The 12,255-nt window shown below is 53.0% G+C and overlaps 4 protein-coding genes across 4 annotated transcripts; 2 read left to right on the top strand and 2 right to left on the bottom strand.

The window, feature by feature from the left end:
- Positions 1-283: 283 nt before the first annotated feature.
- On the bottom strand, positions 284-1,877 carry UCRPA7_2035 (putative mfs multidrug transporter protein; the record flags this gene model as incomplete). Its single annotated transcript, XM_007914611.1, has 2 exons — positions 284-1,248; positions 1,304-1,877. 2 exons carry the CDS (start codon positions 1,875-1,877, stop codon positions 284-286), a joined length of 1,539 nt encoding a protein of 512 aa, XP_007912802.1.
- Positions 1,878-3,270: 1,393 nt separating this feature from the next.
- UCRPA7_2034 (putative glycosyltransferase family 31 protein) lies at positions 3,271-4,710 on the top strand (the record flags this gene model as incomplete). The annotated part of the gene is made up of 2 exons (XM_007914610.1): positions 3,271-3,816; positions 3,904-4,710. 2 exons carry the CDS (start codon positions 3,271-3,273, stop codon positions 4,708-4,710), a joined length of 1,353 nt encoding a protein of 450 aa, XP_007912801.1.
- A 1,514-nt stretch (positions 4,711-6,224) lies between these two features.
- On the top strand, positions 6,225-7,640 carry UCRPA7_2033 (putative oxysterol-binding protein; the record flags this gene model as incomplete). The annotated part of the gene is made up of 3 exons (XM_007914609.1): positions 6,225-6,293; positions 6,376-6,695; positions 6,776-7,640. The coding sequence occupies 3 exons, from the start codon at positions 6,225-6,227 to the stop codon at positions 7,638-7,640; spliced, it is 1,254 nt and encodes a 417-aa protein (XP_007912800.1).
- Positions 7,641-8,220: 580 nt separating this feature from the next.
- On the bottom strand, positions 8,221-9,486 carry UCRPA7_2032 (putative fructose-bisphosphate class ii protein; the record flags this gene model as incomplete). The annotated part of the gene is made up of 4 exons (XM_007914608.1): positions 8,221-8,293; positions 8,361-8,411; positions 8,474-8,770; positions 8,825-9,486. The coding sequence occupies 4 exons, from the start codon at positions 9,484-9,486 to the stop codon at positions 8,221-8,223; spliced, it is 1,083 nt and encodes a 360-aa protein (XP_007912799.1).
- Between the last annotated feature and the right edge of the window lie 2,769 nt (positions 9,487-12,255).

The raw sequence follows: 12,255 nt of genomic DNA, 5'->3' as shown, positions 1-12,255 counted from the left end.
TTTTATTCAATGACGATAACGTTTGAAGAGAGGGAGCACAAATGACAAGTAATGACAAAGCCTACAAGACTAATAGTCACTTGATTTCTTAGGTATTATCTAGTCTTGATTATGCAGTTTAATCTACACTTCTAATAATATGCATCGTATAGTTTCAAAATCACATCATGCTTCCAAGACGCCATACCATCCTTCATCCTATGCAATGCTTATGTATAGAAACCCCAGGAGAAGCGGGGATATTTACAGTATGTACAAGATTTGTCATACCCAGACCCATGTCTTATCTTAGATTTACGGGGAATCTCTCCCTCAAGCGCTCACCATATCTGTAGAAGAGATATGGCATGGGCAAGAGACCGAGACAAATGAACGCCAGCAGCGACGTGCCCCATCCATATCCCATGGAATCGTACATCTTGCGTCCCGCGAGCGGGAGACAGCCGCCAAAGAGAGACCGCATCACGGCGCTAGCGGCGATGGCAGAGGCTGAATATTCGGTGAAGGCATCCATGAGATAGCTGGTTATGGTGACCATGCACGCCAGGAAGCCAACACCAACGAACACAGTGCCGAGGATAGGCACGATCCAATGCGTGTGCGCGTCGGCGGCCCAGCCGTACCAGAATAGGCCAATTGGCACGGCAAAGCCACCCGGAATGAGGAGGATGAGCCTGTACTCGGGCTTCATTTCGCCGCCGTTCTTGTGTGTCAGGTAGATCACGATGCGGTCAGATGTCAGGCCGAATACAATCATGGCGAAGATGGAGCCAATACCAAGGCCGATGAATGACAAGCCGTCCAAGCCGACGCCCCAGCCGTACACTTCTTGATACACTAGTGTGAATGTCGTGAAGAGGAGGTATAGGCAGCCAAAACAGAAGGCCATGAAGGTGGAGAGACCGAGCACAACGGGCGAAAACATCAATAGCTTGGCGGGTCGTTCAAGACTGTGTTGGAGCAAGGTGCTGATGGGCATTTGCGTGTCATAGATGGATCGCAGATTTTGGTTGCCCGTCTCCTTGCGCAAACGCTTTACTTTGCGGTCGAGAATCGTGGGGGCGTATGATTCGCGCATGAAGGCGATAACAGCGATGGTACACACACCGGCAACGATGGTCAGAAGCCAGAAGATCCATCTCCATCCCTTCGCTTCAGCGAGGAAGCCTCCAGCGATGGGACCGACGATGGGACCTAGCAAGGGACCGGCAGCGAACAGGGCCATGGCGGCACCTCTGTTCTCTTGGTCTAAGACTCGAAGTTAGTATCAGGAAGCTCACTAGTTGGGAGCCATTATACATACTCATCATATCGGTGATGGAACCTCCTCCGACAGCCAGAGGCATTCCACCGACAAAGCCACAGAGGAAACGGAAGCCGGTAAGCATACCCAAGCTCGTGCTCTTCGCGCAGACGATAGTGAATACAACGAATAGGATGTTGCAGATGTAGTAAAGGTAGACGCGGCCGTAGACCTCGCTAAGTGGTGCAAGCAGCAACGGCCCAAATGCAAAGCCAAGAACGAAGACAGACACGACAAAGGACGCCAACTCGGCGTTGGCGTTCTGGAACTCTACCATGACTTCTGGTACAGCTGGTGCAAACATGGAGCTGGCAAGGGGAATAACGAAACACTGGATGCTGATGAGCGCAATGTTGACTATCTTCTTGCTTGTCTTCCAGTTTCGGGGGTTTGCCGGGTCATTGGGCCCATCCCAACCGATTAGTTCAGGGTCTCGAGGCTTCTCGTCTGGGGTCTGTGTGCTGTGGCTGCCGGTTTCAACGTCCACAAAGCCATTTGTTCGCGCTGGATGCAGATGTGCCTCGTCGTGATCTTCCTCATGCTCGTGAGGTTCTTCCTCATCAGAGTGTCTCATGGTGTGTAATAATACAGTTGTCTGGTATTGTATATGGGTACTATGAGTGTATCCAAAGTCTTGATGGTAAATTAAAGGGGATATAGTGTCCAATGAACCGAATCTTTCGCTTGAAAGTGAATATAGAGAGCAGTGGCAACCTGTCCTACCTTGAGTTTTATGGCTGTATAGCCGGAGGTATCGGCATTGGAGAATTCTTGATCAGGACACTTGATTGCTAAACGCAGCAAGAAAAGCTGGTGAGGTTTCCTCATGTCATGCCACCGGATCAGGCCAACAGTCAAGCGCGGCTTCGGGAACGGAGGCCGGTAGCACACCGACAGCATGCCATTGGCCTGTCGCGCTCAAAATACCGATAACGACCGCTCTCGCGGTGCTAAAACCATCACAGGCCCGTTGCAGTGCCCGTTCCGTCTAGACCTAAGTCCTCTATGTCACCATTTCGCCTTTTTCGAGGTTCTAGAAAGTGTTGCATCAGCCAAGCATCGAGCCCCGGCTTGTCGGGTTCGGGGCGCACCCGCACTATTCTAGGTATTCCCCAGCTGTCCACAGAAGGAGTCGGCAGCAAAGAGGCCCGTGTCATGCACCGATTTAGTGGAGTTTGCTTGCCCGCAATCCCCCGACTCGTGTGTTTCTCCATCTAGCTTTGGCGTGTGGTGTGATGTTGTGCCCAAAGACGGGCGGGAGCCTCACTTCGAGCCTCGGCATGCACAGCTGACACTTGAGGCTGGAACTGCTGTGGCTGGTACCGAGGCGCACTGTAATAGTGATTAGCTAAGGCAACTTACAGCGCATTAATCAAACGGAAGGAACTGGAAGCGCGACACAGGGCAGGTGCGGGCGGGTGCCCAGATGTCTGGTTATCACACACATCAATCACATCACGCCCTTTTAACTTCGGCATACCACGTAGAGGTGCAATTCTGAGCTGCACAGCTCATTACTCTAACAGCTTAGATGAGATCCCTGCCGGCTGCCGTGCCCTACGCATTATGATGGCCTACGTGAAACTAAAAGTCTGGATTGGCTCTTCCATCCGCTATTCGTTGGCCTGGCTGGCTTCATAGACGTAGCTGGCGGCGCTTGTTACGCGGCACCCAAGGATTGTGGCCCCTTCCAAGAGCTATAGTCGTTCTTGGCCTTCTTGGCTATCGCGAGTTTCTCGACTCCTGTTTCATTACGCCTCATTCCCTCTCTGGGCGTGTCTGTTCTCTTCCCTTTTAATTATCTCTTGTTTCTTAAACCTGTAATGCTCTGCTGATCTGCCGATTTCTTTATTGGCATCATGAAGCGCCAGTCGTCTGCGACATTCGTTTCTTTCCTTTGACTTCTCCTTTTTCCTGGTCTCTCGTACGCCTCCTGTGCGTGACACACGCTTCACCCCGCCGCCGCAATGTGGCCCCGTGTAGCAGGGCCTCGCAGGCTGCTCGGGACAACTTTCATTGTGTTGATTGTCTGGACTGTCGTCCTTTGGATCTTCCTCCCCTATGATAACCCGGTCCTGCTCCTCTTTCGTTTTGTGATCCAGAAGACCTTCTCCTTCCTTCGCGTACCATTCGACGACGAGAGATGGTTGTACGAACTGCCCGAGTTTCCCGTGGATTTGAGCAAAGACGTGGCGCTGGTGATCAAAACGGGCTACGGGACGCAGGAGCGAGTGCCTGCGCTGTTTGACGCCCTCGAGATGCTCTACCAGAAGGAGGACGACCACAATATCCTCGTCGTGGGTGATTTCTCAACACAATATCAGAGCAATGGGCAGAAGCTGGTCGTTCATGATGTGGTAGCTGCCGTGATGGAGGACGATAGGCTTCGCGGGGTCCGGCACATGGATAGATTTGACAAGTATAGAAACATGACGGCTGCTATCAAGAAGGGTCATAAGAAGCAGGCGAAAGATATCGCGAAGAAGGTGGGATGGGAGTTGGATGCTCTCAAGGTGCGGATCCCGTCATGTTCTTGTCCACGTCAAATTGCAAGCGGCAGGACCGCTGAGCAAATGGTGCATCGACTAACCGACTTGTAGTTCATCCCTGGACTTGAGCTAGCATATAGGACATTCCCTGGGAAGAAGTGGTACATCATCCAAGACGACGACACATACATGGTCAAGCCCTCCCTGGAGCTGATTTTGGGTCACTTTGACCCCCTGAAACCATTCTACCTGGGTAATGTGGTGGGGGACTTCAAGGGGAGATTCGCACATGGAGGCTCTGGGATTATTCTGTCGCAGATGGCCATGAGCCAGCTGTTCGACGCCAATCCTGATGTCGTCTACGATGCCCTTGTCAATTCCCTCACAGAGACATGGGGAGACAAGCTCGTTGCAACGACGTTCCTGAAAATCGGAATTTATCTGGAAGAGAGGTACAGCCATTTCTTCAACGGCGAGCGGCCATCAATTACCAAAATGAGAGCAAGCCGGTTTTGCTCGCCGATCGTGTCGTTCCACGGGTTAGCAGACCCATCCCAGATGCGTCAAGTTGGCGACATGTTCCAGGAGATCGACCAACCGGTGTTTTGGAGCCAGCTCTGGGAGATATACGACCAGCCGGACCTATCCATTTTCGAGAGGAATCCCATGCGGCTCGGGCATGACCACGTGGGGAGGCTGGATGAGGAGACGATGACAACGCGCAATGTCAACTCTGTGGACAAGTGCTTAGCTATATGTAATCGGCATTTCAATACTTGCTTGGCCTGGACATGGGATAGGGAGACCCACGAATGCCACATCAGCCCCTGGGTAATCATTGGGGAGAAGGCCAAGACCAAGTTCTCGGGGATGAATGTGCAGCGTATGAAGAAAATGATGCGCGAGTGTGGGAGTTGATAAGAATGGTCACGCTTCAATGATGGAATTGGTGCTTGCATTTGCTCACCTGTACAGCGGCGTCTGATGATAGGACGCTATTGACGACATAAGATGATGATAATGCTTTATAATAGATACCCCGGTTTGAGCTTAGCAATTAAATGAACTACCAATGACTAATGGCTTGCTTTCTGGGAGTACATCCTGTGACACGAGAATCGTTATCCATCCGAAGAGGAATTAGAAGCGGGTTTCTCATGAATAGGCGAGAACGTTACCTCCTAATCGGAGTCGGTATGACCTCGAAAATCTGATCCCGTACCCCCTTCCTGGTGTATAGTAAGAAGTAGATTATCGGAAGCCGACATAAAGTAAGCTAGGTTGGCCAAGTCACAGATGACAACATAACACGCTCCTCTTTCTTAGTCTCAGATCCCGAAAAATATCTAGTCATTGTTCTGGTTGTGAGATTCACGATGACTAGCTCTAGATCATGCCTGTTCATTCTGAAGGATTCTCACTGTGACAACATCATGATCGACGCGACAATAGTCTTCGACGCACTTTATCGAGGACATACTATACCTCGGCTTAGATGTAAAAAGTCTCAACTCTGCTTGACCAATATCAACATCTAGTTGATTCGTATATATAACAATAATATATATGAGAGTTAAAATACGAAAGTCAGCTATTGAACATGTACATGTGGTAATGTATGAGACACAAATCCTTCCGATCATGGCCCAAGTCAACCATGCCGTCTGAATACACCTGACTTGACGGACTGCTACCTTGTATTTGGCCCATGTGAGCGTATTTGCGACACTGAATGGTCGCTTTGCTCTAAGCCACTAGTGGCGTAATCTCTGGCCAACAATTGCCCCTCGAGCCCCTGATGATGCGGTGGTGCAGGCAAGACAGAAAAACTCAGCTGAGATGCTCATGTTGCAGCTGGCAGCCAAGTGGCGGCTGTCGCGTGCCGGTGACGTTGGGACGGGCTAAGGCGAGGTTAGGGCCCCCTGACGTCAATGTGTGCGCAGATTTGGGGCTGGGGTGTTGGATGCGTGTGGCCCCTCACTAGAGGACATTGCGGGCGCGATCATTGCCTGCTTGGATTCGTTGGCCGGCCGGCGGAAAAGACGTACTCAGGAGTCCAGTGATCGATCTAGTTGCACGGGGATCCAAGTATTGCGAATACTTGGCGGGTCGGCCGTACTATAACGCTGCTACCGTAGGCTATGAGGCTTCCTTTGATCTTCATAATCCCAGAATCTTCTTTTCCTTCCCCGATAGAACAAACATACTCCATACTCGATTGTTGAACTACTCGTCGGCTGTTGTACATCCCGCATCGCGTGTTAAACCCACATTTTGTAGCCCCTCACATACCTACCTACCTTCCTACCTTACATTTACTCCGATCAATCGGGGGCTTTGCAAAACCTAAATTCCGATTGCGATCCAGCTTCGACTCCTCAACCTCCCACCCGGTCAAGGTCCCCGAGAGATATCGATTCAGAGCAGACACCATGGCGGAAAATGGCACCATGTCACCACAGGCTCAGGCCAGCGGCGGGAGCTGGACGGCCTTTCTGAAGGTGAATTACAAACACTCTAATACATGCAGACTTGCGCAACTCCACGGATATACGGTCGCTAACCTGCTTCTGCGCAACACAGTCCATCGCATCCTTCAATGGCGACCTCTCGAGTCTCACCGCGCCGCCCTTCATCCTCTCGTCCACCAGCTTGACCGAGTTTAGCTCCTACTGGTGCGAACATCCCTCCATCTTCGCTGCGCCTGCCAAGGAGACAGACCCCAAGAAGCGCGCCATGCTGGTGCTGCGATGGTTCCTCACCACCCTAAAACAACAATACGCCAGCCGTAGCGAGCAATACGGCAACGAGAAGAAGCCCCTAAACCCGTTCCTCGGCGAGCTGTTCCTGGGCAAGTGGGAGGACGACGCCGGCACAACAGAGCTCATCAGCGAGCAGGTTAGGTGAGAACTGCCGCCGGCGCACATCTCTTAAATGCATTGGCAGTTACTGGAAGACATATACTTACACAAACTCTCTACAGCCACCACCCGCCCGCGACCGCCTACAGCATCACCAATGTGCCGACCGGCGTGCACCTCGAGGGCTACAACGCGCAGAAGGCGACCTTCACAAAGACGATAAACGTCAAGCAGATCGGGCACGCGGTGCTGACGGTGCCGGCGCCGGGCGGCGAGAGCAAGGACACATACCTCATCACGCTGCCCTCGCTGCACATCGAGGGCCTGCTGTTCGGCTCGCCGTTCATCGAGCTCGACGGCGCGAGCTACATCACCTCGTCGACGGGCTTCACCGCCAAGATCGACTACAGCGGCAAGGGCTGGCTGTCGGGCAAGAAGAACAGCTTCACCGCCGTGCTGCACCCCACCGGCAAGGAGCGCGACGTGCTGTACTCGGTCAACGGCCAGTGGACCAAGTCGTTCAGCATCCACGCCGCGCCCGCCAAGCAGGCCTCGGCCGCCAACCTGGTCGAGACCTACGACCCGGACAAGCACCCCTCCACGCCGCTGACCGTCGCGCCCCTCGAGGCCCAGCACCCCCTCGAGAGCCGCCGCGCCTGGGCCAAGGTCGCCGCCGCCGTCGCCAAGAGCGACATGGACGCCGTGTCCGTCGAGAAGGGCAAGATCGAGACCGCCCAGCGCGAGCTGCGCGCCAAGGAGAAGGCCGAGGGCCGCCTGTGGCAGCGCCGCTACTTCAGCGTCGTCACGGAGCCGGACCCGATCCTCAAGAAGCTCGGCCCCGTCGTCGGCGTCCCCGAGCACGGAGACGCCGACAAGACCGGCGGCCTGTGGAGGTTCGACCCCGCCAAGGCGGAGAAGGTGCGCAGCCAGGCGAGCTTAAGCGTGGAGGATGCTGCCAAATACGCGAAGGAGACTCTCGGACAGTGATTCAACCAGTCGGCATATTGAGGATGGGACGAGCATAGAACGAGGATAATAAAATCTGCACGGCATCGGATGGAAGGCAGCAAAAGCAAGGGGGCGAGCGAGGGTTGCTCTGCTTCTGAGAGGGGCGTCTTACCAAGCTTAAGAGGTAAGAGGCATGGCATGAGATAACAGTGCATTAATGGCTTCGCCTTGTGAGAGCTCGCCGACAGCGAACTCTTCGTATACGCGTAATTGGCGGGCATTATCCACACACATTGGGAGGAGGCGTGGCAAACGATAATAACTAGTACCAAGTTTACAGAATTGGAAAGCATGTGTTCACCAAAAATTAGAAGACCAATTCAACCGTATTAGCAGGATAGAAGTCGAGTCGGGCTTGCTTAACATGTTTATTTTCTTATTCATTCAGCCTAACAATTCTGTTGCGTGACCACTCTCTTATGGTACAACAATCTGATAGTCCCCTTCATCGCGGGGATTGGGCATGATACCGCCTCGCAAGGTACAACTCAGGAATCTGTAACCCATGGAAATCATCATTGTCTCACAACACTCGGCTTGAGATCGCAGCGGTCATCGTTTATAGCTGACCAGCAGTGTTGAAGTCGTTGAGAGCCTCAGTCACTCTCTTGGTCATGGTCTTCTCACCCTCACTAATTGGCAATTAGCTTTGTTCACAAAGAAGAAGCGCAATGTCTCGCGCGTCCGAGAAAAACTTACCGAACCCAGACACGGGGGTCGAAGTACTTCTTGTTGGGCTTGTCCTCGCCACTAAGATATGGTCAGTTATGGATATGAAAGGTGGAGGCTGTCAAGGTTTGAGAAAGACTTACTCAGGGTTGCCAACAGCAGTTCGGAGGTAGTCAATCTTGCCGTTCATGTAGTCACGGATACCGCTCATGTAAGCGAACTGAAGATCGGTGTCCAGGTTGACCTTGACGACACCGTAGCTGATGGCGTCCAGGTACTCCTGCTTGGTGGAGCCAGAGCCACCGTGGAAGACGAGGAAAACGGGCTTGTCGGTCTTGGAGCCGACGGCCTGCTTGACGTGGGCCTGGTGCTTGGACAGAAGCTCGGGGTGCAGCTTGACGTTGCCGGGCTTGTAAACACCGTGCACATTTCCGAAACCGCTGTTGTGCGCGTTAGCAAGTGCCGGGCATCAGTAAAATGAATCAATTACTTACGCAGCAATGCTGAAGTAGGGGCTGATGGGCTCGAGGGCCTTGTAGATGGCGAGGATGTCCTCGGGCTGGGTGTACAGGCTGTTGTTGTCAACGTCCTCGTTGTTGACACCGTCCTCCTCACCACCGGTGATACCAATCTCCATCTCGAGCCACTGCTTCATGGGGGCAGCGCGCTTCAGGTACTTGGCGGTGGTCTCAATGTTCCAGTCGACGGGCTCCTCGGACAGATCAATCATGTGAGAGCTGAACAGGGGCTCGCCATGCTCCTTGAAGTACGCCTCGTCTGCGTCTAGCATGCCATCCAACCACGGAAGCAGCTTCTTCGCGCAGTGGTCGGTGTGGAGAACGACGGGGATACCGTAAGCGGGAGCAATGGAGCGGATGTAGTGAGCGGCAGCAACAGCACCGGCGATGGAAGCCTCCTGGTTGCCGTTCTTGACGCCCTTGCCGGCGAAGTAAGCGGCACCGCCCTGAGAGGTCTGCAGGATGATGGGGGACTTGGCATCGCGGGCGGCCTCGAGGGAAGCGACGACAGTGGAGGAGGAGGTGACGTTGATCGCGGGAATGGCGAAGTTCTTCTCCTGGGCGTACTTGAAGAGAGCGAGGACGTCGTCGCCGACAATCACACCTGTCTTGCGGGACAGCACATCTTGGGCACCCATTTTGAGCTGGTTGTTTCGAGAGATGGCGGGGTCGTTGTAGGTATGAGAATGGTTCGCAAAACTATGATCGATATCGAATAGCTCGGCGCGCAGAATGCAGATGTATGGGAAGAAACTGCGAGATCCTGATGACGAGTCAGTCGAGAAGTTTGCTTTCTAGCTCTGGTCTGCGAGGCGGGGTATATGAAGAAATTGAGCAAAGAATTGGATTGAGGGGTTTTCAAAATGAGCGATATCGATAAGAGCACCGTAGAACGCCCGTGGTTGCTATGACGAAGGAGTAACGTTTAGTGGGCGGCGTTCGGGCGTGCGTGAGTAAGGCCCGTTGCTTTTTTCCCTCGCTCCCGTTGCTCAAGCTTAAAAAGCTTTTTGGCCAACAAACTCGACAAATCCACTCGGCGACTCAGGTAGCTGGTGGGCTGCTGAATGTTTGCTAGCTGATAGGCTCTCTCATGCATTGCGCCGGGATGCTGACCGTGAGGAAATGGTGTAGCAGGCGGGCTGGTCAAGCTGTGATGCCATATAGTGGGCTGGCGGGGCAGAGCGCATCATAGCATGTCAAGAAAGGAGGGGCAGCGCAATGCAAGTGTAAGAGTAGGAGAGGGAACATCTACAATTGCTACCATAGCAACTGATGTGACTTACCAAGAAAGGCGTGTGATTGAGAGTCGGAGGTAAGGAGAACAAGGTAAGCGTCTGAGATGGACTTTCAATGGTGTTCTTTCGTCGTTTGTTTGTTCAGAGTGCACAGATGCAGATGATCGGGATGGCACCGGCTTTTCAAATTGCTCGACGGGCAGTGGCCTCTGGCTTTTTGCGACAGAACGGGGAAGGCAAGTGGGGTCGAATGGAAGATGGAAAGAGAGAAAGGCTCGAATCAATTCCATCGTCATACCTTCCTCGCCCTTAACCTAGGATAACGTCGGGTTATATACCGATACGCCGTTCCCTGCCCAGGTGCACGATTACCGAGACCTGTCCCCCTCCTTCCTGCCGAAGCCGATGCTCTCGGCGGGGTCTACGGGAAGTCGCGGAATGCGGAGAGCATCAGGGGGAGGAGAGGCAGCTTATTCTACGATACACACATGCAAGAGTCGTCAATTCACGTCGAATACCGCAGTCTGCAATGAGTTTCTTCATGAGGCCATTGATGTTGCGTTTGGGACGGGAAAATTTCCTCTAGTCCGCCTGCAGGTCGCCGTTCAATTTCACTCTCCCAGCTGACAGCCTGTATGCGCCATTTGCCCTGCCGTCCAACAAACACCTCGTGGAACAGCAATTTGTTGTAGAAAGACTAAGGCACTTAGACGCCCAGACGACCTCAGCGTGGGTGGCCGAGCTCGGGTCACGCAATTATCTAGCTTCGGGGAATGTAGCGACTTATCTTCACCATTTCTACAAGAAGATTTCCATATCCCGAGCCTCTTTCGCTTCCTTGGCATCGAGCAATGTGCCTTGTTAACTTGAGAACGACACATGCCACTAACTGGCTGAAGCTCACACTTGACAGCTCTAGTTGCCGACGGGGTCCTGATCGTCTTCCTTTTCTTGTATGAGTCTAGATAACGGTAAGTATACCAAAATACATCTACATTTTGACATGAGGCTATCTAAAGTCCCTTGACAATGATCCATTTATGTGTGACGCTCATTCCCATTTCCAGTATATGCATCATCTCCAATGTCTACATCTCGACCCTCCTATCATATCTCTATTCTTATGTGCAGATGAAGCCCAATGGAAACCTTCAAAATGCAAGTCAAACGCGCCGCTAATGCAGTTTCTCGTAGGGAAAGGATGTAGGCCGGCACCTCAGATCGCGAAACCAATGCATGGCCAGTCCAAGACAATGGCAGTCGTCGTAACAATGGCCCTCTTCACTCATGCTCGTTGCCCTGTCCTCGCTGACTACGAGATGGTCTCCCTATTGATCATCCCGCTCAAGCTCATAGAACAGAAGATAGACCTCGCGCTGCATGCCGAGCACCTCACGTGTGCTGGCATCGCGGATCTTCTCGTCACTGATACGCCACCAGCGATCGTGATGCTTCTTCTTTCTCGGTCTAGCATTTGCTGCCGCCACATCTTGAGGTGGTGGAGTGATTGTAGACGGTGCTACGGGAGTTCCGTTCCGGCTGCCGCTTCGGCTGCCATTCCTTGACGACGGCGCAATCTTGGACAGGGTCGACTTCGCCGAAGCCGCGACCGATCGCACGCTGCTTGTCTCCGGATCTCTTTCCTTGAGGTAGTCACGTGGGGCAGAGGTTGGCCCCAGCTTCGATGACCCTGGTCGCTCACCCAATGACGGCGAGCCTCGCTGGCTCGGTATGGTGGAGTCGAGGGATGGAGTGGAATTCGATGCTGGTGATAGAAGTTCAGGCGTTGATGCCAGTGGGCTGCTGCTCAAAGACGCCTGCTGAAGAGCGCCAATATGCGGCGTAGAAAGCGGGGTTGACTTGGGCGTGACAGACTTGCTGTAGATGCCTGACTGTTGGAAGGTGGCCGGATTTGAATATGGTGGGTATATGTTCTGTCTCCTAAAGGATTCGTAGTGACCGCTGTGGTGACTACCCTTATGAGTGACCAAGCCCAAGAGCTTATACTTCCTCTGCTGCAGAATACCCCCCAGGGGTAGTCGTTCTGGAAACGAGACCTTAGCCGAGTTCTTCATCGATGCCTGGCTAGCATCGTAGATGGATCGCGACAGATGGATTGCGAGGATCTTAGGGAAGCTCGTTATCCGAGTATGCCTTGCTATTCTCCGCTTC

This window comes from Phaeoacremonium minimum (assembly GCF_000392275.1).
Source record: "Phaeoacremonium minimum UCRPA7 unplaced genomic scaffold PA7_03_scaffold_146, whole genome shotgun sequence".
In the NCBI taxonomy this organism is placed as follows: domain Eukaryota; kingdom Fungi; phylum Ascomycota; class Sordariomycetes; order Togniniales; family Togniniaceae; genus Phaeoacremonium; species Phaeoacremonium minimum.
This window is presented reverse-complemented; position numbering and strand designations above follow the sequence as displayed.